This window comes from Delphinus delphis, chromosome 11 (assembly GCF_949987515.2).
Source record: "Delphinus delphis chromosome 11, mDelDel1.2, whole genome shotgun sequence".
NCBI classification, from domain to species: Eukaryota; Metazoa; Chordata; class Mammalia; order Artiodactyla; family Delphinidae; genus Delphinus; species Delphinus delphis.
The window spans coordinates 95,160,330-95,188,053 of NC_082693.1; the positions used below are offsets into that span (position 1 = coordinate 95,160,330).

Genomic DNA, 27,724 nt, shown 5'->3' on the forward strand with positions numbered 1-27,724 from the left:
CAGTTCTTCGTAATGACAAGGTCTAGATACATGACCGTGGGAATGAATGGCTGAGGCAGGTAGAGGAGATTAGAAGGAGGAAGTAAGAGAATTTAGAGGCCAAGGTTTTCGAACTAGGGAAATGGGAGTGAAAATAGCCCCCCTTGAGAGACTGTAGGCAAAAGAGGTTTTTGGCAGAGAATCAAAGCAGCAAGGTGAAGGGAATATTCAAAGAGGTACAGGACATAGGGAATTTGCTGATAACTGTGAGTGAGTTCTAGAGGGCACGTGGAAGCGTTGTGGAGCTGTGTAAGAGTGGGAGATGGGATTTAAAGAGGGCATGTCCTGAGCCATATGGGGGTGACCTGAAATTTCTGGGCTTTCTGAGGTGACTGATGTAAACGGGGGAAAAGGACACAATAGGAATAGTCCTGATGGCTTCAAGACTAATAATCGTGGCAAGATTGGTTCTTGGGGGCCCTCTCTTCCCATCTACCAGTGGGTGTGGAGACTTAGAAGGTAGTTATGGAGGAGCTCCAGATTTCCCCTGTTAGGTGTGAATCCATAAATGATATATAACATTGTTTTGCATTTTAAAAATTCTTATATAAATATATAAATGGCAATATACAGTCACAACTTGTTTTTTTTTCACTTCATTTTTGTTTTTCTATTTTTATTTATTTATCCAGGTTTTTTAAAAAATTGTGGTAAAATACACAAACATAAAATTTACTATTTTAACCATTTTTAGTGTACAGTAATGGTATTGTGTACATTAATATTGTTGTGCAACCATCTCACCACCATCTATCTCCACAAATCTTTTCATCTTGCAAAACTGAAACTCTATACCCATTAAACAATAACTCCCCTATGTGCATTGACCACTTATCATGTGCCAGGTGCCAGGTGCCATGTGGGTCCCTGTCAGGGTTGAGGTGAATCAAACAAACTCCCTGCCCTCAGGGAGCACCAGTTTGGCAAGAGAGACAAAAAGATCTCCTACAAGGCAGGGAACAGCTGCAGTGCTTCCTGGAGCTGGAGGACCATTGAGAGCTACGAAAGCACAAGGGGCAAGAGGTTGTGTCCGATTGTGGCATCAGAGAGGCTTTGTGGAAGAGATGGAGGTAGTGAAGGGAGAACTTTCAGGCTGAGCGTAGAGTAAGATTTAAGATACAGAAGTGGGGAGTTACCCAGTCTATCCATTCAAGGAAGGAAGACTAGTTTAGTGTGGCTTGGCTAGGTCATGTGGGAGAAGGAGTGGAAAGAAGCTGGGAGGTAGACCTAAGTCTTTAATAACATGCTCGAAAAGGAAATTAAGAAGATAATTCCATTTACAGTAGCATTAAGAAATTAAATATATAGGAATAAATTTAACAAAAGAAGTGCAAGGACTTGATCACTGAAACTCACAAAACATTATTGAAAGAATTTAAAGAATACATAACTAAATAGAAAGACAACCTGTGTTCATGAATCAGAAGACTTAATGGCCAGTTATAAGATAAATAAGTGCTGGGGATGTAATGTACATCATGATGACTACAGCTAACAATGTTGTTTTGTATATTTGAAAGTTGCTAAGAAAGTAGATCTTAAAAGTTTTCATCACAAGGAAAAAACTTTTGTAATTATGTGAGGTGATGGATGTTGACTAAACTTATTGTGGTAATCATTTCACAATATATACATTTATCAGATCATTATGTTATACTCCTTAAACTTATACAATGTTATACATCAATTATATCTCAATAAAATTAGGAAAAAAGAAGACAATAGTGTTCAGATGGCAGTACTCCCCAAATTGATCTATAGATTCAACATAATCTTGATCAAAATCCCTGTTGCCTTCTCTTTTGTTTTTTTAAGATTTAATTTTATTAATTTTTGGCTGCGTTGGGTCTTCGTTGCTGCACACAGGACTTCTCCAGTTGCAGCAGGCGGATTCTTATCCACTGCGCCACCAGGAGAGTCCCTGCCTTCTCTTTTTTTGTCCAGAAATAGACAAGTTGATCCTAAAATTTATATGGAAATGCAAGGGACCCAAAATAGCCAAAACAATCTTGAAAAAGAAGCACAAGGGCTTTCCTTGTGGTACAGTGGTTAAGAATCCGCCTGCCAATGCAGGGGACATGTGTTCGAGCCCTGGTCCGGGAAGATCCCACATGCCACAGAGCATCTAAGCCCGTGCGCCACAACTACTGAGCCTGCACTCTAGAGCCCATGCGCCACAACTGGTGAGCCCGCGTGCCACAGCTACTGAAGCCCGTGCACCTAGAGCCCATGCTCCGTGACAAGAGAAGCCACTGCAGTGAGAAGCCCGTGCACCGCAACGAGGAGTAGCCCCCACTTGCCGCAACTAGAGAAAGCCCGCGTGCAGCAACGAAGACCCAACACAGCAAAAAAAATTAATAAATTTTTTAAAAAAGCACAAGGTTGGAGGACTCACACTTCTTAAGTTAAACTTACTACAAAAATAGAGTAATCAAGACAGTGTGGTTCTGGTATATGTCTAGCATAGACAACCAGATCAATGGAATACAACTAAGAGTCCAAAAATAAACCCATATTTTATTTTATTTTTATTTTTTTTTGCGGTACGCGGGCCTCTCACTGTTGTGGCCTCTCCCGTTGTGGAGCACAGGCTCCGGACGCGCAGGCTCAGCGGCCATGGCTCACGGGCCCAGCCACTCCGCAGCATGTGGGATCTTCCTGGACCGGGGCACGAACCCGTGTCCCCTGCATCAGCAGGTGGACTCTCAACCACTGCGCCACGAGGGAAGCTGAAACCCATATATTTTTAAAAGGATGCCAAGACAATTCAGTGGGGAAAGAATAGCCTTTTTTTTTTTTAAGAATAGCCTTTTTAATAAATGGTGTTGGGATAGCTGGATATCCACAAGCAACAGAATGAATTTGGACCCTTACCTCATACCGTACACAAAAAATAAATCAAAATAGATCAAAGACCCAAATGAAGAGTGAAAACTATAAAATTCTTAAAATAACATGTTAAGGAATTTGAGCTTTGTAATATGTACAATGGGAAGAGATAGGTTTTTGAGGGTTAATAAATGATTCAGAACACCTGCCCTTTGCTTTCTCTGTGCCAGGTCTTAGGCCAAGTGCACAGATCAATCTGCCGCAGTCCCTGCCCTCAAGCATCTCAAGTCTAGTGTGGGAGGTGGACAAGTACACGCTGACAATTATGATACACTGTGGTATCATTATAGAGCTGGGTTTCTCAGCCATGGCACTACTAACATTTTGCACAGTCTAACTCTTTTCTGTGGGAGGCTGTCCTGTGCATTGTAGGATATTTAGTGGGATCCTGCTCTCTCCTACTAGATGCCAGTAGCACTCTCCCAATCAAGACAATCAAAAATGTCTGTAAACATTTTAAAATGTCCCCTGAGGAGCAAAATCACCCCCAGTTGAGGACCATTGTTATAAGGTAAGCACAGTGAGGTTTTCTTTTCTCTAGAGGGTGCTGGTAGTAGATATCCTGGAGCACTGAGAAGCCAGTACATTTTTCCCGCTATGTCTTGGCTGTCTGTGTTTATTGGGGATTGGGGTCTCTTGAGTCCTCTGCAAGGTGTATTTACCCCTTTCTTCTTTGCCTCCAGGCTGTGGTTGGCGCCATCAGAAAATTACTAGAGGGCATCCCGGACCTGCACCTAGTGTACACCCACCACCCCCTCCTGCTCAGGTTATTCCTGTTGTATCCAGAGCTGATGAGTAGGTTTGGGCACCGTGTCCTGGAACTTTGGTTCTCCTGGGAAGAGAGCATCTGTGAGGAGCTGGATGATGTCGCCTCTGCTGGGCAGCCCACCCTTCCCGCCAGCTTAGCAGCCCTGTTTCATGTGCTCAGAAGCAGCCCCAGCACCCTGCTCATTTTGCTGGTAGGTGACCACTTGCTCATTTCTACATTCAGAGATGGTGGGCCCTCTCTCTCTGGGAGCTGGTTTATTGAGGTCAGGAGGCACCCGCAGCTGCTTCTGCCTGCCTCTGGACTTATCACTGTTTCCATGTGAGTAGGAGGTGCTTTCGGCTGGCAGGTGCCTGGTTTCTGTAAGTCTATACCCTTTCTTAAGTCTGATGGGGGTCGGCTCACTGAGAGATATGTGCCTGTCTAATCCCCAGGGGATATACCTATGAAATGCTGACCTCAGTCACCATTCCCTCCCGCCTCCCTGTCTTCTCTTAAGCATATTCTGTTAACAAGGGTTTGATGTCATAGGGGAGCCCTGGGGCACGTAGATGAAGATGTCTGATAGCAGAGGGACTCAGCCTCTTTTCTACCATAACTCTCAGGATAATGTTACATGTGCAACACCCTCCCTTAGGCATACCCAGAATTTTTTTGTCATGAGTTTATTGCATATTCCATTGCTTTTTTTATGAAGTAAGGCATTCCTATAATTCCTATAATTTCTGTCAGGTACATCAGTTAGATAAGTAAGCCGCCTGCTGTCTGGAGTTTCTAACACACTGACTTTAATTCCATCTTTTTTTCCTCATTATTATAGAGATGACTGCTATAATTTATATATATATATTAAAAAGGAAATTTTTTACACATTTGACAATTTGTATTTAGTGACCAGTTACTAGTTTTAGGTCCCAAACTGAGCACACTAGCATATGAGACACTCTTTTTAGAACCCCTGCCTTCAATGCCAGTTACTTGGCTCCCCACCCCTTAGTCCTGGAAGAATGACATAGCCCTTTAGAGAAGAGTGGGTGTTCCTTTGATATTCTTATCATCAACAAACACGATTCCCTGACTTTATTGGAGTGACTGTGGTGGAAATAACACCTGCATATTATATATCTCACATCCTTAGGTACCTACATCTGTCTGTATTCACATTCTCATGTACACACTCCCCACTCAGACTTAAATCTTCACCTTTTTCCCTGAGATCTGTCGTCTTGTGAAATCACACACGTGTTGGCTTGATAGGGGCCACATTCATGCTTTGGCTCAAATTCTTCCTTGGAGGAGGAAGAAAAGAGAAGAAGGAACGGGTTAAAAATAAACCATTAGTGCATAGGGAAAGAAGAAAAGATGGGATGCCAGGCAGAGTAGCAATGGACAGAGCTAAGATACTGGATTTTCTTTGCCAGGTAATGTATTCAGGGTCAATTCCTCACATATAACAGGTACTTATAAATCTTTGCTGACCTATTGAGTTAGGGGTCTGGACAGATCTAAGTGTCTCAAAAAAGAAAAATTCAGATCTTCTGAGAAAGATACTAATCATGGTATCTTATTTTTTTCTTTTTAAACAGATGAAGAAATAGGTTTAGAGAGATTTGTCCAAGGTCACAAGAGCTGAGATTAAAACCCAGATTTTGACTCCCTAATGTTCTTTCCAGTAAACTCAGCTAAATTCAGTGTTTCATCTAATGGGAGAGCTGTTTGTTTGAGCACTAGGGATATAGGGATGAATTTCACCTAGTCCCTGCCCCATGGGCCAGTGAGAGACTCAGACACAACAAACCACTAACAACTGGAAGATGAAGGCTTCTCTGAGCTTCGGTTTCCTCACATGCATAAGGGAGATAACATGGGGATAAATGAAAGAATGTATAGGAACACTTGTGATATGCTATACAGGGTAGACTATCATTCACTGATTATTGACTGACTCTGAACCGGATAATGTTAATCTCACAGAGGCTTATTGAATTGCCAAGGTCATATAGCTAATAAAGATCATGACCATGACTGGAGCCTAAATTAATGAGTTTTTCACTAAATTAGATCCTAGAAACATCAGTGGTAAGAAAAAATAGCAAGGAACAGCTTTGTTGTTTGTTCATGTGTATATAATTCCTACCATTTCTCCCCAGCTTCTAGCTGCAGGAGAGGAAAGAGTCTAAAAATATGTGGTGGTACCAATTTCTGTTTTTGATATGTGTAATTAACAGGTGAAAACAAAGCTGTTAATTGCCACTCTTATCAACGCGTGGTCTTTCATGTAGGTTGTTTATGTGTAAAAAACAGCAGCTCTGTTTGTTCCCTGCTTGGCCACATCCCTCTGGTCGGTCCAGTCCCAGAGAGTTCTGGACAACTCTGGACAGGAGAGACTGTGGAGTGGGCCATGCTCCACCCAGAGCCTTCCCACTGACCCATATGGTGGGGTGCACTCCTTCCCCTGGCATTCAGCATGGCTGCCAAATGCTAAGTACCCCCCTTCCTTTTGCACTAACATTTACTAACTCAGGTTTCTAAGGGACCAGCTCTGGCAGTCAGGCAGCTGTGTGCCAGTGAAGGAGCAGGAGTGGGAAACTGGTTTGGCCTTGGGCCCTGTGACCTTGGGCAAATCACACGTCATCTGGGCTTTAGCCTCATACTCTGTAAAGTAAAAAAGGTGGTGGAAATGAACCTCTAGCCCTCTCATTCTGAGATCCTTTCCTTCCAGAGATGTTTTCTGAGTCCCTACAAGGTAACAAAAATGAAGCCAATCTCATCCCTGCCCTTCATTAAATCATAGTGTAGTAGAACTTACAATGCCACTGCTTTTTTGATAGGCAAACTACTTAATCTGTCCCAGTTTGCTCATTTGAAAAATCGGGGTGCACCTACCTGGAAGAGTTATCATGAAGATACAGATAATGTATAAACAAACATACAACTACAGTTTAAACACAGCACAGTACCTGACATTATCAGGCCCTAATTGAGTGATTGCTATTGATAATGTCAACAAAAATTAATCAATAGTCAATCTAAGAAAGAAATGGAAAATTTTATTTGAGCCAACCTGAGGATTATAACCCAGGAGACAGTCTTTCAGAAAGCTCTGAGGGAAATTCCCTGGTGGTCCAGTGGTTAGGACTCTGTGCTTCCACTGCAGGGGGAAAGGGTTCGATCCCTAGTTGGGGAACTAAGGTCCTGCCAGCCACGTGGTGTGGCAAAAAAAAAAAGGAAAGCTCTGAGGACTGTTCTGCCTGTAAGAGGTCAAAGCACAGTGATGTAAGTTTTTGAGACAAATGATGTGTTATTGACAGTTTACACAATCCAGATCTACACGTACAAAGCAAGTAGTGGGTCACAGGTCATCGTGGCTCCTTACAAGATTAGGAAGGAAATTATCCCCTAAGGAGTTGTGCGTTGTGACCCTTGATGAGATTAAGAAAGAATGTTGTCTCCTAAGGAGGTCTGGTTAATGCAGATGCACAGTATACGCCAAAGGGGAGGGAGGAGGCCCAAACGAGTAGAAAAAAAATTTTGTTAATTTTTCTCATCTTGCCATAAAATATGAATTATTTCATCAATATTTTAGTTGTTTCTCTGGCAGCTGCAGAGGTTTTTAAAGAGCCAGGCCCAGACACCCCTGTGCTACCCAGTGATCAGCCCATCTGGATTTGTCTGGCCAGTTGCCCTGTAATCATGTCTCTCTGTGTCAGAAGTTGTCTTCCCTGGAAAGGGAGTCTGTGTGTAACCTTGGTTTCATGACACCCAGCCCTAACTGGCCTGTCCAATGGAATTGGCTTGTTTGAGCTAGAAGGTGCCAGGAGCTATCAGTAGAATAGCCTCTGGTGTGGCTTCTGCTGGCTTTGCCTTTAACATATACTCATTAAAATAACTCTGAAAGCAAATAAAAAGCAATGTTCTTTCCCACCTTCTGAAACCAAGGCCTTTACACCTTGGGGCAGAAATAGCCAGATGCCATGGCAGAGACAGGGCCTGATCTGGTCCTTGCTTCCCTTCCTGTACCCTGAATCTGTCCTAACCCATCCTCTGCCTGCCCTGTGACATCTCCATTCCCCGCCCCCTTCTCCCTTAAGGCACCCTCAGGTCCCCTGTTCTGAAATAACCTCTTCTTGACCCTGTAATTCCATTTACAAGAGAGAGGCATCCCGGAAAGTAGAAAGAGCTTTGGGCTTGGAGTTAGGAGACCCGTATTCAAATCCTAATTGTGCCACTTACTAGCTTACATGAAGTTTGGCACATCACATAATCTCTCTGAGCCTTCATTTTCTCCTATTTAGGATAGACTTATTTGACAGGATGATGCATGGTAGATGCTGAGTGAGTGCTTCTTTCCCCAGGTTCTGTGACACCATCATTTGGGACCCTTCCCCAGCTCCTCTCTTATTCACTGTCCACCTGTCCCTAACCATAATGCCCTCTGAGCTCTGGCTTCCTTCTCTCCTGCTCAGGACCTCATCTATTCCAGTCCAGTGGACACAGCCCGCAAGGTACTGATCGTCCTGAGGACCTTTTTGAGGAGGAATGAGGATGTCCAAGTGGGTGGTCTCATCCGAGGCCACTTCCTGCTGATCCTACAGCATCTGCTGGTGGAACATGGGTCCTCCCCATCAGAAGGTCAGTCTGCAGCTGCTGGGGGCATGTATTGACCTGAAGGTCAGACAGAAGTGGCATCTCTGCCCTGATGAGGTCTGCTCTAGGAGAGAGAATCAGAGTTTTCCATGCAAAAGAAAAGTCAGAACAGTGGGGCATCAAACTAAACTTTATCTCCTTCCTCTCATTGGAGAGTGGGTGCTCAACATATTTGGTTTGTGTATGTGGTTTGAGTGTGCTTATGTTTAATGTCTGCATGGGTGAGAGTGTTTGATGTATGCATGCATGTCCCCACCCTGCCCAGCATGTGCTCAGAGCTGTTTGTCACAGGAATGGCAGCCTCCAGTTGGGAAGAAAAAAGGGGTAAATACTGGGGAGGTCAGAGAGGCAGCAGCAGCCAGCAGGGGCTGGGAAGGGGGTGGATCTGTGATGTATTGGAAGCTCCTGGTGAGATCCAAAAGGATGGTTTCTAAATCTGGAATGGGACTCCCTGGAGTCAAGGAAGCTTGATATTTGGTACAGTATGAAGACACTGAAAGACTGGGATTGGTCTGATTACTCTCAGAAAGTTGAATTTTTAAACTTCAAAGCAATTAAGAGGAAGTAGGTAGAGAGCTGTGGCTCACTTGGTCCAGTTCTGATTGAGGACGGCGGCTTGGAGGTATGTTTAAGGGTATCTAGAAGAGCTGAGTCTTTCTTTTTCAGGGAAGGACAAGCCACAGCTAACTAATAATAGTGTTTAAGAGCCATGAGATTTCTTGGAAACACATAGTGGAATGACTGTGAGCACTGGATTGAGATTTGGGTTCAAGTCCTGGCCCTGGCCCTGCTGCTGTGGGGCCTTGGAGATGTCACTCAGCCTCTCTGGGCCTCAGTTTTCTTAACTGCAAAATAGGAATAACAATCCCTACTTCACATGATTTTTAGGATGATTAAGTGAAATAATGAATTCCTGGTACCCAACCCAGAGCTGGCACTCAGTACGTCAGTTGCCCCTCTTCTAAATGAAGAAGGAAAAAGACAGGAAATAGGGGTAAATCCCAACAAACTATTTACCGCTGGTGGGTCGTGGGTGCCTGTCTGACCTTAGGGTGATCTGATGGTCAATCCCCCTGACCAGCTCTCCTTGTTTCTCACAGCCTCGGGGAACCTGCCTTTGCTGCTGAGCCTCCTCTCCTTAGTGCAGCTGAGAAACGAGTCAGAGCAAGAACTGGACAGCATGGCCATGAAGCTCCTTCACCAAGGTGCTCTGGCTGCTTGGGACAGTGCCTGAGGGCCTGGGGCTGGGCGTGCTGTGGGTGTGTTCTCAGTGGTGCTGGCCTTGATCCTTTCTTCCACCCTTTCATCTTTTTGGAAGAAGCTAGTGGGTCAGTCTACTCCTGTGGGCTTTTTTTTTTTTTTTCTTTTTGGAGGAGAGAGAGGTTTTTTGCAGGGCCGTGCAAGGAGAACGGGGACTCATGCCCCCAAACCCTGAACTCCCCGAAGGGTTTCAGCAAAGAATTTTTAAAGGCAAGGTGAGGGATGAGGGTTGCAGGGTATGCAATCAGCTCGTGCACAGTTCCCTGATTGGTTGATCTCCTGTGGGCTTCTTGATAAAGGACCTTCCAGAACTTTCTCTGCTCATTCTCTGGTAATGTTTGGAAAATCAAAAAAAAAAAAAAAAAAAAATCATTGTGACAAGCTCCAGTATCAGGAATGCCTGGGTTTGTTCTCAGCTTAGTCATTAATTATGCAACCTTGGGCAGTCACCTTGCCTCTATGAGCATTTGGTTCCTCATAGGTAAAATAATAGTGCATACCTGATTTAGGGTTGATACAAAAATAACCGTAGATGTAGAATGCCACAGGATGCTTGGCACAGAGTAGGCCTTCATTGGGTACAATCCATGTATCTTCATTTTTCCTGGCACAAACTCAGTTTTCCACTTCACCCCACAGCTGACTCAGGATCTGATGATCCAGTCACAGTTCTCTAGGCCTCTTTTCTACCCATACTTCAAACCTCTCAGGACCTTTTATTGCTCATTAATGCGGTCACTAGTTCATAGGCAGTACCCTCAGGAAAATTTGTTGAAGCAAGGTTGAAATTAATAGGAGAAATGGTGTGTCCTCAGTACCTGTGGACTGTCAGGTGGCCAAAGGTGAGGATGGTTTTTTTCCCTGCCTGGAGCCCAAGGCTTCTCATGAGAAGATCAGTGTCTAGCTCAAAAAGAGCCTCCAGGCCTGACCTGGAGCTGGTCATGGCTGCCTATCTTATCAGGTTAAGGATGATGCTCAGCTGGGAGGGAGGTCTGTGTGTGACAAAAACAGCCATCAAAAGGGCCTCTAGGGAATGGACTTGAGGACACGGGGAGGGGGAGGGTAAGCTGGGACGAAGTGAGAGAGTGGCATGGACATATATACACTACCAAATGTAAAATATATAGCTAGTGGGAAGCAGCCACATAGCACAGGGAGATCAGCTCGGTGCTTTGTGACCACCTAGAGGGGTGGGATAGGGAGGGTGGGAGGAAGATGAAAGAGGGAGGAGATATGGGGATATATGTATATGTATATGTATAGCTGATTCACTTTGTTATAAAGCAGAAACTAACACACCATTGTAAACAATTATACTCCAGTAAAGATGTTTTTAAAAAAAAAAAGCAGTAATCTAAAAAAAAAAAAAAAAGGGCCTCTAAGGAATTCCCTGGTTGTCCAATGGTTAGGGCTCTGCACTTCCATTGCAGGGGGCATGGGTTTGATCCCTGGTTGGGGAACTAAGATCCCACAAGCCATATACTGTGGCCAAATAAATAAATAGAAAGGGCCTCTAACAGGGAGAAATAACAGGCTGAAACATACACGTGAAATGAATATACATTTATGTATAACCCTTGAGTACTTTTATTTGAGAGCATTGAGGGTAGAGGACTGTAGTTCACAGGTGAGGGTATGGTTGGGGGGCCTGCTTGTCTGGTTGACCACAAGCCAAGCAAAGTCAAGTGTGCTGTGGCTGCCAAAAAAGTGAATGGTGGGGCAGACAGCAGAAGCAAGAAGAACTACGGTCCTGCAGCCTGTGGATCAAAAACCACATTCACAGAAAGATAGACAAGATGAAAAGGCAGAGGGCTATGTACCAGATGAAGGAACAAGATAAAACCCCAGAAAAACAACTAAATGAAGTGGAGATAGGCAACCTTCCAGAAAAAGAATTCAGAATAACGATAATGAAGATGATCCAGGACCTCAGAAAAATAATGGAGGCAAAGATTGAGAAGATGCAAGAAATGTTTAACAAAGACCTAGAAGAATTAAAGAACAAACAAACAGAGATGAACAATACAATAACTGAAATGAAAACTACACTAGAAGGAATCAATAGCAGAATAACAGGCAGAAGAACGGATAAGTGACCTGGAAGACAGAATGGTGGAATTCACTGCCAGGGAACAGAATAAAGAAAAAAGAATGAAAAGAAATGAAGACAGCCTAAGAGACCTCAGGGACAACATTAAACGCAACAACATTTGCATTATAGGGGTCCCAGACGGAGAAGAGAGAGAGAAAGGACCCAAGAAAATATTTGAAGAATAGTCGAAAACTTCCCTAACATGGGAAAGGAAATAGCCACCCAAGTCTAGGAAGCACAGAGAGTCCCATACAGCATAAACCCAAGGAGAAACACGCTGAGACACATAGTAATGAAATTGGCAAAAATTAAAGACAAAGAAAAATTATTGAAAGCAGCAAGGGAAAAACGACAAATAACATACAAGGGAGCTCCCACAAGGTTAACAGCTGATTTCTCAGCAGAAACTCTACAAGCCAGAAGGGAGTGGCATGATATACTTAATAAAGTGATGAAAGGAAAGAACCTAAAAACAAGATTACTCAACCCAGCAAGGATCTCATTCAGATTTGATGGAGAAACCAAAAGCTTTACAGACAAGCAAAAGCTAAGAGAATTCAGCACCACCAAACCAGCTCTACAACAAATGCTAAAGGAACTTCTCTAACTGGGAAAACACAAGAGAAGAAAAGGACCTACAAAAACAAACCCAAAACAATTAAGAAAATGGTCATAGGAACATACATATTGATAATTACCTTAAACGTTAATGGATTAAATGCTCCAACCAAAAGACACAGGCTTGCTGAATGGATACAAAAACAAGACCCATATATATGCTGTCTATAAGAGACCCACTTCAGACCTAGGGACACATACAGACTGAAAGTGAGGGGATGGAAAAAGATATTCCATGCAAATGGAAATCAAAAGAAAGCTGGAGTAGCAATACTCATATCAGATAAAATAGACTTTAAAATAAAGAATGTTGCAAGAGACAAGGAAGGACACTACATAATGATCAAGGGATCAATCCAAGAAGAAGATATAACAATTATAAATATATATGCACCCAACATAGCACCTCAATACATAAGGCAACTGCTAACAGCTGTAAAACAGGAAATCAACAGTAACACAATAATAGTGGGGGACTTTAACACCTCACTTACACCAATGGACAGATCATCCAAAATGAAAATAAATAAGGAAACAGAAGCTTTAAATGACACAATAGACCAGATAGATTTAATTGATATTTATAGGACATTCCATCCCAAAACAGCAGATTACACTTTCTTCTCAAGTGCACATGGAACACTCTCCAGGATAGATCACATCTTGGGTCACAAATCAAGCCTCAGTAAATTTAAGAAAAGTGAAACCATATCAAGCGTCTTTTCTGACCACAACACTATGAGATTAGAAATCAATTACAGGGAAAAAACGTAAAAAACACAAACACATGGAGGCTAGACAATATGTTACTAAATAACCAAGAGATCACTGAAGATATCAAAGAGGAAATCAAAAAATGCCTAGAGACAAATGACAGTGAAAACACTGCGATCCAAAACCTATGGGATGCAGCAAAAGCAGTTCTAAGAGGGAAGTTTATAGCTATACAAGCCTACCTAAAGAAACAAGAAAAATCTCAAATAAACAATCTAACTGGGCTTCCCTGGTGGCGCAGTGGTTGAGAGTCCGCCTGCCGATTTGGGGGACATGGGTTCGTGCCCCCCGTCCAGGGAGATCCTACGTGCCGCGGAGCAGCTGGGCCCGTGAGCCATGGCCGCTGAGCCTGCGCGTCCAGAGCCTGTGCTCCGCAATGGGAGAGGCCACAACAGTGAGAGGCCCACGTACCGCAAAAAAAAAAAAAAAAAAAAAAAAAAAAAGGAATGGAGACTTAGGTAGGTTTCATATCTAGGATGGTGGGGGGCAGGGGAGCAAGGAGAGGTAATTCCCAAGAGGAAAGGGATGTGCTCTGTAGATGTCTACTCTCCAGTGTAGTAACTGCTCGCTGAGGGCTGGCAGAGCATGAAGAGGCGTTTAATCTTGCCATGAGAGATTAAGGCTTCATGAGGGAGGTGAACTTTGAGCTGAGCCTTGATTGCTGAATAGGAGGAAAGGAGTTAGCCAGATGGAGGTGATGTGGGAGAGAGAATACGGCAAGTTTAGGGAACTGCACGTTGACGGTTACAGAGCTCCCCTGTGAAGGTGGTGAGTGCCCTGTTGCTGGAAGAATTCAGAGACTGGATCTTCTTTCTGCTGATGGTGGCAGGTTGGCCTATGTGACCTCTGCAGACTCTCCAACCTGGAGTCTGTGCTGGCATGAGCGCTGTCATAGGATGCCTTTTGACCACCTACACTTGTGCAGTCTGTTCTAATGTGCAGCTGTGGGCTGCTTGCCTGATGTTTGTTCAGGTGGAGGGTGTGAACATACCTTCGGGTTTGTCACTGTTTCTTTCCACTGGCCGTAATATCAGGGGTGCTCAGTTTGTGCTTGGTCCCCAAGACTGACATCTGAAATTAGCCAGTTGAGGGCCACTAGCTGTAAGAAGTGTGAGTGCTGGTGTGTGCTAAAGCCATGGAGTGCTGAGCACTGGGGCTCCAGGGCACTCTCATCTCTTGCAGTGAGCAAGCTGTGTGGGAAGTGCAGTCCCACTGACACGGACATCCTGCAGCCCTCCTTCAACTTCCTGTATTGGAGCCTTCATCAGACCACGCTGGGCAGTCAGAAAAGAGGTGCTGGGGCCCGGGCTGGCATAGTGAAGAGGAAGGGTGCTGGGCAGTGTCTATGGCCCTTGCTGCCCTCAGTTTTTCCATCTAAAAAAAATTAAAAAGGGGGTGTGTGGCTGGATCGGATGGTCCTAAGGTCCTTTCTGGTTCCAGTAACCTGTGGTTCCGAAATGGAACTTAGAGCCTTAAGCTGATCCTTTTGTTCATTCACCATGTGTGTATGAAGCACCCATCGGGTGCTAACTAAACACCACCTGCCCTGCCCAACCCTCTACAGCTGCTGCAGTGCTCTTGAGCAGCACGGCCCTGATAGAGCTTCTAGAGAAGACGCTGGCCCTCACCTGGGCTGAGGAGGGCTCTCCCAGGACCGAGCTCCTCTGCTCCGCCTGGCTGCTCACTGCCTCCTTCTCTGCCCAGCAGCACGATGGCAATCTGCAGGTTAGTTTCTAACCCCTGTTGCTTTGGGGCATGGGTGGCACTCAAGGAGTGACAAGATCTTGAGTTCTGATCCCAGATCTGTGGCTTATTAGTTGTGTAACCTTGGCAAGGTATTTAACTCTCTGAGCTTCATTTTCCTTGCCTACAAAACAGGGAAAAAACATTCAAGGCTGTTGTCAAGTTGGTTTACATTAATCCATTTAGCACACATGGATCACCTGCATGCCAGGCTGTATTCTAGGCACAGAGGAATAAAAAATGAATACAGTATATACCCCAGACTTGGGGAACTTGTGTTGTAATCTTTAAGCAAAGCCCTAAAAGGTAAGCAAGACTGTACCCGGCTAAAATAGTGGGGCAAGGGTGCTCCAGGCAAAGAGAATGATATGAGCACAGGCCTGAAGCTGCACAAATTTAAGACTTGGTATATATATTTGAAGAGTGGTGAGGTACTGCGTGGCTGGAGTGTAGGGAATGGACTGTCAGACTGGACAAGAAGGCAGAATCCAGCGTGTGACCTTGAAGTTGTGGGTAGCAAGCTGTGAGTGCCATACTGTGTAAGCTGTCATGTGACCGTTTGAGAAGGTGATGCAGGGAACAGGAGGGCCATGGACATATCCACAGAGCACCCCGTTTCCTCGCAGCCCCTCCCTCTTGTATGACCTTGTCATCCTAGTGCCCTGCATGAGCTCCTCTGTGGGCTGCTTCACAGTCAGGTGTTTCCTCCCTAAGGCTGGCTGCCCCTAGTGGACAGAAACCATCTCCTAGCCTTTGAGGTATCCTCACACTGTGCCCAGCTCTGTGCCAATCTAATGCCAGGCACACACTCATTTGTGTAGAAGTGAAGTGAGTTTTCAAGTTTGGCCTCTAGGGTTTCAGTAAGCTGTAGCACATCTACACTATAGCAGATCTTCAGCTAGTTGCCAATGGGGTTGATTTGGGACAGGAACCTCTCCTACTTTCCTATGTGCGGCTATTGGGCCCACCCCTCCCCCTGCAGTCACCTGCCTGGATGGAAGCCTGCACCTTGTTTTTGGTTCTGCCCTGGCCCTCAGCTCATAACTAGCCAATTACGTAACTATCTCTACTCTACGTTCTCCCCTCTGCCCTAGTTCAGGCCTGATCATTCATCCTCACCACTGATATGGCCTATTCACAATCTTCTGGCCTCCAGCCTCTCCCTTGCTCCACCGCTCCTATCCCTATGGCCACGGTCTGTCCACACTTACCCTCTGCTCACTGTCCTTCAGCAGCCTTTTTGTTCTCCTCATAGCTGCTGAGACCCTTCCTACCAGGCCCCTCTGCAGCCTTACTTTCTGCCATTCTACCCTCCTTTCCTGTCTTCTGACCAAGTGTTTGCTCTTCTCCCAGTCAACTGTGCTCTTTCACATCTCAGTACATTTTTTGTTTGTTTTTGGTTGATTTTTAATAGCTATTATTTTTAGGACAGTTTTAGATTTACAAAAACATTGAGCAGATAGCACAGAGTTCCCATATAACCTCCACACACAGCTTCCTCTGTTTACATCTTAGATTAGTATGGCATCTCCATACCTTTATACAAGTTGGTTCTTCTGCCTGGAACCTGCCAATTCCACCAGCTAACAAGCATTTTTTTTTTTTTTTTTTTGGCTGTGTTGGGTCTTTGTTGCTGTGCGCGGGCTTTCTCTAGTTGCAGAGAGCGGGGGCTACTCTTTGTTGTGGTGGCTTCTCTTGTTCTGGAGCACGGGCTCTAGGCGCGCGGGCTTCAGTAGTTGTGGCTCGCGGGCTCTAGAGCACAGGCTCAGTAGATGTGGTGCACGGGCTTAGTTGCTCCATGGCATGTGGGATATTCCCATACCAGGGCTCGAACTCGTGTCCCCTGCATTGATAGGTGGATTCTTAACCACTGCGCCACAAGGGAAGCCCTAACAAGCATTTTTGAGGAATTGCTTTGTGCCAAGCACTTGTAGATCCAAGTAGAGGAAAAGCTGCCTTCAGGCAGCGTATGTTCTGGGTAAGGAGAGCAGAGCAGACTCACAGCTTTGAACCTGTCACCCAAACTAACCCCTCAGTATGGTCATTGCTTTGACATTAAGGAGCATATTCACGATGCTGGTCCTCAGCTCTTCTTCACGATAGCTCTGGAGAGAGTGAAAGCAGGTGGCACTGTTCCCTTTTCATAGGTGAAGGAAGTAAGGCAGGCTGAGAGAGGTGCAGTGCGGTGACTTGCCCACGGCCATACAGCTGGCAAGTGGCAGAGCCAGGATTTTGATTCCGGGCCATTGGACTCCAGATCTGAGTTAGGTGGTTGGTGGGCTCAAGAGGAGACTGACCCACAGCTAAGGCTGGGGAAGACTCCCTGGTGCAGGAGCTCTCTGAGGATGGGGGACACTTGGGAGAAGCAGGGTTCTCCAGGTCTGGGCTTGATTTTCCTCCTCAAGCTCCTGAATCCAGGATCCGTGAGGCTCACAAGACTCTGTGTGGCCTCCTCTGTCCTTCTGGATGCAGCGGGTATGTGTAGGGGGGGTAAAAGATATTGTAGCAGGTGGTTTTCTGCCCAAGCTCCCAGAATGTGGGGGTTACCCCTTTACCCTCTGCCCTGCCAGGTTCATCAGACACTGTCTGTGGAACTGGACCAAGTATTGAAGGCCCTCAGCTTTCCGAAGAAAAAGGCTGCGCTGCTCTCAGGTGTGGGACCAAGGGCCTCTAGCAGGAGAGGAAAAACCTTTCCCCTAGATTCTGAGATGAGACCACCCCACCCAGACCAGTCCGCGATCACCCCTTTATTATCCCCGTGGTCTTCCCCATGACAGCGCTGGTGGGGAGGTGGGGAATGAGGCAAGAACTGGGTGTAAGGCGTTTTCTACTTTCAGCTGCCATCTTACGCTTCCTGCGGACAGCCCTGCAACAAAGCTTCTCCTCTGCCCTGGTTGCTCTGCTGCCCTCAGGGACCCAGCCACCGCCAGCCCCTGAGGACACTGTCCTGGCTCCACTGGGAACATCACAAGTGCTGTCCCTGGTCATCGGACTGCAGAACCTCCTGGTTCAGGTAAGGCCTTTGTGGAGTGGGACCCTGGCAGTGGAGCCTGCTTCTCTCAGGATGACAGCAGAAAGGGGTGGCTGCCTGTCAAGATCCTGGTATTCCCACTAAGGCCTAGAGAGAGGTTTGACTGGTTTTAAAGTTTCAGTGACAGAAATGAAACTCAAATTGTCTCATAACTGAGAAGTCCAGGGGTCAAAACTGACTTCAGGCACAGCTGGGATCCCAGAGGCTCAAACAGTGTCATCAGAACTCTGTCTCCATCTCTTGGCTCTGCATTTCTCTCTCAGCTTTATTCTCATGGGATTGGTAGGATGACCAGCAGCAGCTCCTGGCTTATGTCCTTCCAGCAGAAAGAAAGTTTCTCTTTCCTCGTAGTCCCCAGAATTGAGTCTCATTAGCCTGGCTTGGTAATGTGGCAGTCACTATGCCCAAAACATGGGATGCTCTGATTGACCTGCCTTGGGTGAGTGTCCTCTCCTGGAGGCTGGGGCATATGGTCAGCTCTCCCTAACTCACATGGACTAAACATAAGAGAGGAATGGTTCTGCAAGAGAAAACTGTTCTTAGAAGGAGGAGGAATGGATCCTGGACAAGCAAAACAGTAGATGTCCACCTCAGAGGGGTTTGTGTTTTACAGCTTAGAGGATTCTTGGAGATCATAGTTTACCCAGCAGTCACATACTGTGACGGGTGGTGGGGGCATGGAGATCGATCAGATTCCCGCCTTTGAGAAGTTCACAGTTTCAGGGGGCGGTGGATGGTGCCATGTGGATAAGAGGTGCTAACACAGAGTGGGCAGTGCTGGGTTGAAGGGAAGCACTGCACAGTGGGGGCACAGGACGTACATTACAGGCTGGTGTAGGGTGACTGTGAGGCTGGCTGTCAGAGAAGACTTTCTGGGGGAGGTGCTTGAGCTGGGCTGGAAATATCAAGTGACTTGTCCTAGGTCCCCGAGGGTAGGGGGCATCAGAGATGGGATTGATCTTGATGGCAGCACAATTTCGTCCTCTGATATGGACTCATTCCCTGTCCTTGGCCCTCTGGCCCATTCCCACCCATGATTCCCTGAGACCTTCTTCTCTTTCAAGGAGCTTATTGTCTGTTATTTTCAAATATGAGCTGGTCACTGTAGGGTGACCAAGGCCCCAGATGTTTATGCTGTTTTAGTTAGACTTGGACTCTCTTTTCCTGCTCCTTAAAGCTTGCCCAAGACGGACGGTCACAGATCCACGTGGTCTGGTCTGATGGCAAGGCATCATGGGCAAGAAGAGGGAGGTGGGGGCAGCCAGCAAACGAGTGAGAGGAGTTGCAGAGACTTCCTCGGTGGGGGGGGGGGGGGGGGGGGAGGGGCGGGGCCTTGATATGAGTGGTCTCCGCTGGCCGCCCAGATAATGACAGACATATTTGATATGGCTGTTGATTGTGGGAGATTACGTTCAAGGATTGATCCCCACTGGGCCTGTGCACAGGTTGGGGGAAGTGGGGAAATGTGAGGATGTAGAGAAGGCTCCTGAAGTGGGCGCTGTGCGGATGCCGTGTCTTGTCCTGCCAGCACATCTATTCAAAGGCTCTGTGCTCTTCATGGATCAGACCTCTATCACGTATAGCACTTATCTCTCTCTGTTGTGAGTTCCCATTTTCATATCGGTCTTCCCCAGGCTGTGAGCTCCTCAGAGGAAGGGACTGTGTCTGGTTAATCTTTGTGTCTCCTTCCCCTTGTGGGTTCAAATCCAGTTGGGAAATCACGAATCAAATGAGAACCAAAGCATCAGCTTTATTGCTGACAAACACCATAGTAGAATGTAGCTGGGACTTAAGGTCGGAACGGGCTTCTTTTTAGTCTGAGATTTTTCAAACATACAGCAAAGACGAAAGAATTTTACAGTGAACACTCATATACCCACCATGTACATTCTTCCATTAACATTTTACTATGCTTGCTTTATCATATCTTATCCAAAAGGATTTTTTAACTACCCTCCTTCCCTTGGGCCAGACCGGGAGCCCACAGGCAGGTAAATTGTGTTTGCATTTCCAATAATGTCCATGTTGGACACTTAGCCAGCTGGCCAAGATCTTAAGAGTCTGAGTTCCTGGGAGCATGACCTTTAATACCTTAGTCCTGCCCTGATGGCTCAGTAGGTGTTAAGCTAGCATCTCACTTGTTAGATAAATCTCTCGTTGGGTGAGGAGAAGCCAGTTAGAGGTGGGAGGAAGGGCAAATGCTTTCTCTCCAATGTTTCTGAAAGGGCTGAAGTTCCTGTTTTTTGTTTTTGTTTTTTTTTTTTGCGTTACGTGGGCCTCTCACTGCTGTGGTCTCTCCCGTTGCGGAGCACAGGCTCCGGACGCGCAGGCTCAGCGGCCATGGCTCACGGGCCCAGCCATTCCGCGGCATGTGGGATCTTCCCGGACCGGGGCATGAACCCATGTCCCCTGCATCGGCAGGCGGACTCTCAGCCACTGCACCACCAGGGAAGCCCTGAAGTTCCTGTTTTAATATTCAAAACAGAGAGTGGGAAAATGATTCCCTTATACTCAATACCCAGCATAAAGCCTCCCACAGAATTGGCATTCAGTAATGTTTGTTGAATGAGTGAATGAGGACGCAGAAATGAATATGATGCTGTTTCAGCCATTTAAGCACTCACAGATTGCAGGAAACACAAGAAATTATAATTAATGGCAAAATGACCTATTATTTGAATCAAGGAAGGCTCCACAGGAGAGGTTACTTTTGAACTGGCTAATCTTAGGTACCTGGGAAAAGGGTGGAAGTGCCCACTGGTTAAGAGTTAATTTTAGATTAGAGAAGGAGAAAGGGCACAAGGCCTAGGGTTTGTTTCTAGACCTGCCACCTACCACTCAGGTGTCCTCAGGTCAAGTATTTTCTCTCTGGGTCTCAGTTTTCTCAGCTGTAAAATGAGGTTAGTGAATTAGCTCAACCACTTCAAACTGTAGGTCTTAAAGACCTTACGGATCCTGTGAAGGAGACTTAGGGGTTGTTAAAGAGCGATAGTGTTTCCCCTATTATACGTTTCACTAAGATATTCACCATTTTTTAAAAAAATATAACAGAGTTATTTTAGTATAGGATCTTAGTAGAATTTTAAACAGTGGGAAGAATATTTATCCTATGATTTACCTGTATAGTATAAATACATAAATAAACAAGTCATTGCCTGGGATTAATTTCCAACTGATTTTTTTTTTTTTCCTTCAGTATAGTCACCATTTTTTGAGTGTTAACTCTGTGCCAAGCACTGGTTAAACCCTCTGTATGCATTGCTCATCTTACCCTCTTGGCAGCCCAAGTAATCCTTTTATCCCCACTTAGCAAAATCAAGTAACCTTGGCCAGGATCACACAAGATGGTAAGTGACCAAGCAAGGCTTCAAACCCAAGTCTGCCCCATACGTTAACCTCCAGGTTGCTACCTTCCAAAAAATAGCATGAGGAGAGCATAGGATTTTTGTTGGTGTTGTTAGTTTGTCTTTACATTTTAAAAAATCAGTTTTATTGAGATATAACTTACATGCAATAAAATTCACTGATTTTAAAATGTACAACTAGATGAGTTTTGACAAACATATACAGTTTTGTAAACACCACCACAATCCTGGTATAGATTTCCATCACCACAAAAAGTTCCCTTGGACCCCTGTTTAGTCAGTCCCCTCTCCCCATCCCTGACCCTTGGCAAACACAGATCTGCTTTCTGGCACTACAGTTTTACCATTTCTAGAATTCCACAAAAATAAAATAAAATTCCACATAAATAAAATAAAAAAAATAAAATAAAATTCCACATAAATAAAGTATGTGGTCTTATATGTCTATCTTCTTTCACTTAGCTTAATGCTTTTGAGATTCATTTATATTGTGTTATCAGTACTTCATTTCTTTTTATTGGTGAGTAGTAGCCCCTTATGTGGCTATTCCACAATTTGTTGATCCACTCACCTACCGACAGATATTTGGGACTTAAAGATTTTTGGCTATCATGAATAAAGACTGGAGTACAAGTCTTTGTGAATATCCATTTTTACTTCTCTTGGATAAATACCTAGGAGTGGGATTGGTGGGTCAAATGACATATTAGTTTTCTATTGCTGTGTAACTACATATCACAAATGTAATGGCTTAACACAACACCCATTTATTATCTGACAGTTCTCTACGTCAGAAGTCTGGGTGGGCTCGACCAGGTTCTCTGCTTAGGGTCTCACAAAGCTGAAATCAAGGTATTGGTCAGGCTGGGTGCTTATTTGGGAGAGCTGGGAAAGAATCCACTTCATCCTCCTGTTGGGGGTGGGTGGGTCTTTCAGCTCTTTAAGGCTACACACATTTTTTCTCACACAGCCCCTCCATCTTCAAACCAGCAATGCATGTTGAGTCCTTCTCACACTTCTGGACTCTCTGGTTCTTTTTCTGCTACCAGCCAGAGAAAACTCTGCTTTTAAAGCACTGGTGTAATTAGATTTGGCCCACCCAAACAATCTCCCTTTTGCCATGTAATGTAACCTAATCACGGGAATAACATCTGGGAGCAAAGGTCATGGGACCATCTTAAAATTCTGCCTACCACATATGGTAAGTGTATGTTTAACTTTATAAGAAACCATCAGACTGGGACTTCCCTGGTGGCACAGTGGTTGGGAATCCTCCTGTCAATGCAGGGGACACGGGTTTGATCCTTGGTCTGGGAAGAACCACATGCCACGGAGCAACAGAGCCTGTCACCACAGCTGCCGAGCCTGAGCTCTAGAGCCCATGAGCCACAACTACTGAGCCTGCGTGCCACAACTACTGAAGCCTGCGCGCCTAGAGCCCGTGCTCCGTAATAAGAGAAGCCACCACAATGAGAAGCCTGCGCACCACAATGAGGAGTGGCCCCTGCTCGCCGCAACTGGAGAAAGCCCGTGTGCAGCAACGACAACCGAACACAGCCAAATAAATAAATTAATTAAAAAAAAAAAAGCCATCAGACTGCCATTAGTGGCTGCACCATTTTTCCTTCCCATCAGGAGTGCATGAGAGTTCCAATTGCTTCACATTCTTGCCAACACTTGGTACTGTCAGTCAGTTTTAGCTGTTGATGAGTGTGTAGTGGTATCTCAAGGTGGTTTTAATTTGCATCTCCCTAACCCTAAGTTCTTTTCTTATGCTTATTAGAGCATAAAATTTTGTTTGATGAAAGGTTCTGCTGCTTTACAAAAAGATTTACATGCATTGGCTTAGATAAACTGTGTGGCTCTTACAGAATCTGTAATCTGTGAATCTCTTAATGGGGCCCAGGGCCCATCCTTTTCTGAAGCAAAACAGTCTCTCAAATGTAGGTAAATCATCAGTATAATAAGCACCGTGCTTTGTGTGTGTGGGTGAGAGATGAAACCAACAAACATTTCTTGATTATCTACAGAGCCACAATCCCAAATCTGAAATTCTGAAATCTAAATTGTTTTGAAAACCAAATGTTTTTTTCTTGGTTGGCACCAAAATCCACTGGTAGCAAAACCGGACGTGAACTTCTGTGGGGTTTTTGTTTTTGTTGTTTTCTTGCAGAAGGACCCTCTGTTGTCCCACGCTTGTGTTGGCTGCCTGGAGGCCTTGCTTGACTACCTGCATGCCCGGAGTCCAGACGTCGGTAGAAACCCTCCCCATTCTCTGATGTTCCCATGGGGGAGATTGGACGGGGCCAGCACCTGCCACCCTCCCACCCCAGACTCCCATCCTCTGTTCTATGATTCACACTCATTTTTTTTGGCCAAGCCATGTGGCTTGCAGGATCTCAGTTCCCCAACCAGGGATTGAGCCCAGGCCATGGCAGTGAAAGCCCAGAATCCTAACCATTAGGCCACCAGGGAGCTCCCTGATTCACACTCATTTTGTTTAATTCTTTTAACAATACTGCAAGGGCACTGCCATGCCCATCATACAGATGAGGACACCGAGGTTCAGGGAGGTTAAGCAACTTGCCCCAACCAAGGTCACATAGCTCTTAAGTGGCAGAGCTCTTCCTGTTGCCTGCCTCCCACAATAGTGGGATATGTGGTCTCCCTGTGCCAGGCAGCATGGGTGGATAGAAGCCCAGGAGAAAGAAACGCCCTGGGGTCAGCTTGTCCAATGCCCTGCCTTTGCTGAGCAACCCTTTTTTGAGCCAATAGGAGAAAGTTTTCTTTAGCAATGTTTCAAGGCCTTTAGAAAAGCAGCATTAACAACACACGGTTGACTGGTGTTTCCCATAGCACTCCATGTGGCCTCCCAGCCCTGGAATCGGTTTTTGCTATTTACCCTCCTGGATGCTGGAGAGAATTCCTTCCTCAGAGCTGAGATCTTGAGGCTCATGACCCTGGTAAGTGCAGAAAGGATGGTCCTGTGGCCTGAAGAATGCCATCCTCCAAGAAGGTAGAGGGGCTGGATGAGCCTTCACCCTACAAGAAGCCTGCCTAGGGAATTCCTCTGAATGCCCACATCTCCTCTGCCCAGACTACCCAGACATTCTTTCTCATTCACTCATGAAACATTGACCAGGCCTGCCCACCACCTGCCAGATCCTGTGCTAGGTACCAAAGATGTCAGTGAGCCAAATGTTCTTCCTTAAAGGTCCCTCAGTCTAGAGAAGGAGATAGACAAGGAAATTCGTAGTTAAAATATGGTTATTAATGGAAGAGTAGAAGATAATGCTAAGTGCCTAGAACACGGTAAGTGCCCACTGAATAAACAAGGCAGCAAGCCTGTGAATGATAGTAAAGTGGATCAATGAATAAATCAATGGTTGGTGTAGGAACCCAGAGAAAAGAGTAATTGCTTCTGCCAGAGCTGTGAGGGAGAAGTGAGTAAGAATATAGTAAGCACCCAGTTAATGCCTGTATTTCTTTAATAAAATGAAAACATTCAGCAGTGAAGGTAACATTTTAGCTGAGGCTTGAAGGATTAATAGGCAAAGAGAAGGAAAAGTATTGCAGGTACAGTATTGAAGTGAGAACAGCAGATATACGAGAATGTGGTGGTGTGTCTGGGTAACCACACATAGTCTAGTGTGAGGGGCAGGGTAGGAGTGGCGGGACTGAAGGGGTCAGCAGAGCAAACTCTCAGGGTCTTGCAATCCTCCTCATTACCTCACTCTCCTGTGACACAACCCCACCCCTGCCTACCAACACTGAGCTCTTGAAGGCAGAGTTCTGTGGGCTTCAGATCCATGCCCCCAGCCCAGTGCTGAGCCCAGCAGGGCACAGCAAATACCTGTGAATGAAGGAGATGCCGCATCACTACATGTTTGGGCCTTCTCTCCCTGGGCCAGTTTGTGCGGTTCTGGAGCAGCAGCATCCTCTCTCGTGAAGAGGTGGGCCATGTTCTGCAAGGCGCAGCTTTGGCTGACCTCTCTACCCTCTCCAGCACCACACTCCAGGCTCTGCGTGGCTTCTTTCTGCAGGTGGGTGGAAAGGGGATGCTATTTAGCCACTGTGAGGCCAGACCCTTTGTATCATCTTCCCTGTGGAGGTGGGGAGCTCTAGCCACAGCAGCCAGTGGGAGGTCAGGAGTGCAGGGGGTGGAGGGTAGAGAGGGCCTCTATGGAGTGGGCACTGAGAAAGCCTGTCTTCCCTACCCTCTTCTCCCCGCAGGTCCAGAGCATGGGCCTCCTGGCTGATCATAGCATGGCCCAGACCCTGCAGGCCTCCTTGGAGGGTCTTTCCCCCAGGGCCTCCACGGCCCAGCCGCCCCTACAGGACATGATGTATCCTTTCTTGCATCTGGGAGCTTTGACCTGAGCAGGGTCACCCAGGTAATGGGAAGCTATAACGTCATGCTTCAGGACAGAGAGTTGCACTGTCTACAGCCCTGTCTTCTACGGCAAGCAGGGGTCAGCGAGAAGAATTAACAGTGGTAGCAAGGACAATGACTTGCTCTGTTTATTAAGTTCCTACCGAGGGCCAGTCATGTTACATGCACTGTATCTAATCCTCACAGTAGCTACGAGTGTTAACACAGTTGTAACTTAGCTCAGAGAGGTTAAATGACGTGCCCAGAATCACACAGTGATAGCATCAGGATCTGACCCCAGACATGACCATCTCCAAAGTCATATCACCAGACTCAGAAGGGAGGTAGTCCTTCCCCAGGAGCTTTGGAGAAAGTTGCCCAAGCCCGGTTGGCATAGATGCTGCCCTAAGCACAACACGGTGGGGGAGGGTGCTGGGTGACTGGCACATCCCTGAGAAAGCCTGGGGCTGTGGGCAGTGCTCACTGGCCCTCTGAGGGGTTGTTGGGGTGCTCCAGAGACCCTGTGGTCTGGAGGTGTGTGTGTGGCCTCCCTGGCTCTCCTCCTAACCCTTTCCATGGAACGTTCCCTGATGTATAGCAACTACCCAGCCCAGGTGTTCAGGTCCCAGTTTTAGAATCCATCCCACTCTTCTCAGGTGCACCTCTGCTCTTGTCTGTTTTTGCCTTTTTGGGCCCTGGAAGTGTGGTTCTCCCATGGCTGGCCCCACCTCCCTGCTATTCTCCTCTCATGTTTGCTGCCAGCTGCCTGGGAGGAGTGGCTGTATCCCTGTCCCACATCAGAGACTGATCTCAGGACCTGAAGGCCCAGAAACAGAACTGAGACCTGGAGAAGACAAAGTCAGGGCACACTGGTTTGGGGGAAATGGATGACAACTGCAGCCGTGCATCTGGAGCCATTTACTCCATTGTTGAAATAGGAAATAGTGATATACTCACATGCCTGTGTGGGCTCTCCAAAAACATTTCCCTTTGGACTTACCTTGGCTCCCTCCAGCTGGTTCCTCAGCCAGGATGGATGGCCTCAGGGAGAGAAGGGGAGGGATTTGTTCTGCTAACACCAGCTGGTTACCTCAGTTGAAGACGTCAGTCAGGCCATCCTTGGGGCAGAAGAGGCAGAGAAAGGCCATGTGTTTGGTGCTGCTGTGGTCCAAGTGCTCTAGGAAGTACTTTACCTGCTGCTTCACCTCAGGTGAAAGTGGAGAGAGGTACAATTTCCAGGCAAGGAAGGTGAGCAGGTCAAAACCTCAGCTTTCCTAGCTGAGGGAAACTGCCCAGCTCAGCTCTTCCCTGGCTAAAGTAGGTCCCCAGTGTTCCTTTCTCTCCCGGCCCTCCTCAGAGCGTGTATTTGTGCACACACGTCTTTCAATGTCTGCCCTCCACAACTGCCCGCACGTGTTCTGAGCTCAGCTCACCAGGGCCTTTAACTCCCTTCCTGCCAGTCTGCCAGGGCCCCGGTGCCTGTACTTGGCTAGCCCTTGGGTCTGGCTGGACTGACCCTACGCAAAACTGGGCTGAACTCCATCCTAATGATAGGACAGGGAAGGACCCCACGAACTTGGGTTAGAACTTGGTGGATCCGAGGGGCGAGCAGGGTATGCCCCAACTCTGCACTGCACGTTACTTAAAAAGAAAAAAGTGTTAGCCACGACCCACTAAACTGATCTTGACAACTGCAGTTTAAAAAACACTCAGCTGGTACGGCCCTGGTGGTCCACTGTCTAAGACTCCCCGCTCCCAATGCAGGGCGCCGGGGTTTGATCCCTGGTCAGGGAAGTAGATTCTCACATGCAACTAAACATCCCACGCGCCGCAGCTAAGACCCGGTGCAGCCAAATAAATATTAAAAAAAAAAAAAAAAACAACTCAGCTAACGAAACAGTTTCGGGGAGGGCGCTGGGGAGGCCGCCCAGCCTGCAGGGGTCAGGGCCTCATTGCTGATGCGTCCGACACACACCGCAGGCTGACTATCTCCTCCAACCACACCTCAACGCGGCAAGTGCGCAAGCCGCCACGCAGGGTGGGCGGGACCGAACTCCCACGGACCTCGGGCAGGGCTAGCGCTGGAGCCTACTGGGCGGGGCCGGAAGTTAGGTCAAGGAGCGGCCGT

At 46.4% G+C, this 27,724-nt stretch overlaps 1 protein-coding gene across 1 annotated transcript in view; it reads left to right on the forward strand.

The window, feature by feature from the left end:
• MEI1 (meiotic double-stranded break formation protein 1) overlaps positions 1 to 26,404 on the forward strand; it is a 63,958-nt gene extending 37,554 nt beyond the window's left edge. Inside the window, exons 20-31 of the mRNA XM_060023974.1 lie at positions 3,612 to 3,887; positions 8,161 to 8,326; positions 9,442 to 9,546; positions 14,268 to 14,378; positions 14,650 to 14,810; positions 17,399 to 17,480; positions 17,666 to 17,841; positions 23,398 to 23,479; positions 24,081 to 24,187; positions 25,136 to 25,267; positions 25,458 to 25,570; positions 26,359 to 26,404. Coding sequence (XP_059879957.1) covers positions 3,612 to 3,887; positions 8,161 to 8,326; positions 9,442 to 9,546; positions 14,268 to 14,378; positions 14,650 to 14,810; positions 17,399 to 17,480; positions 17,666 to 17,841; positions 23,398 to 23,479; positions 24,081 to 24,187; positions 25,136 to 25,267; positions 25,458 to 25,570; positions 26,359 to 26,404 — 1,557 coding nt within the window. The remainder of the gene's footprint in view (positions 1 to 3,611; positions 3,888 to 8,160; positions 8,327 to 9,441; positions 9,547 to 14,267; positions 14,379 to 14,649; positions 14,811 to 17,398; positions 17,481 to 17,665; positions 17,842 to 23,397; positions 23,480 to 24,080; positions 24,188 to 25,135; positions 25,268 to 25,457; positions 25,571 to 26,358) is intronic.
• The last annotated feature ends 1,320 nt before the right edge of the window (positions 26,405 to 27,724 follow it).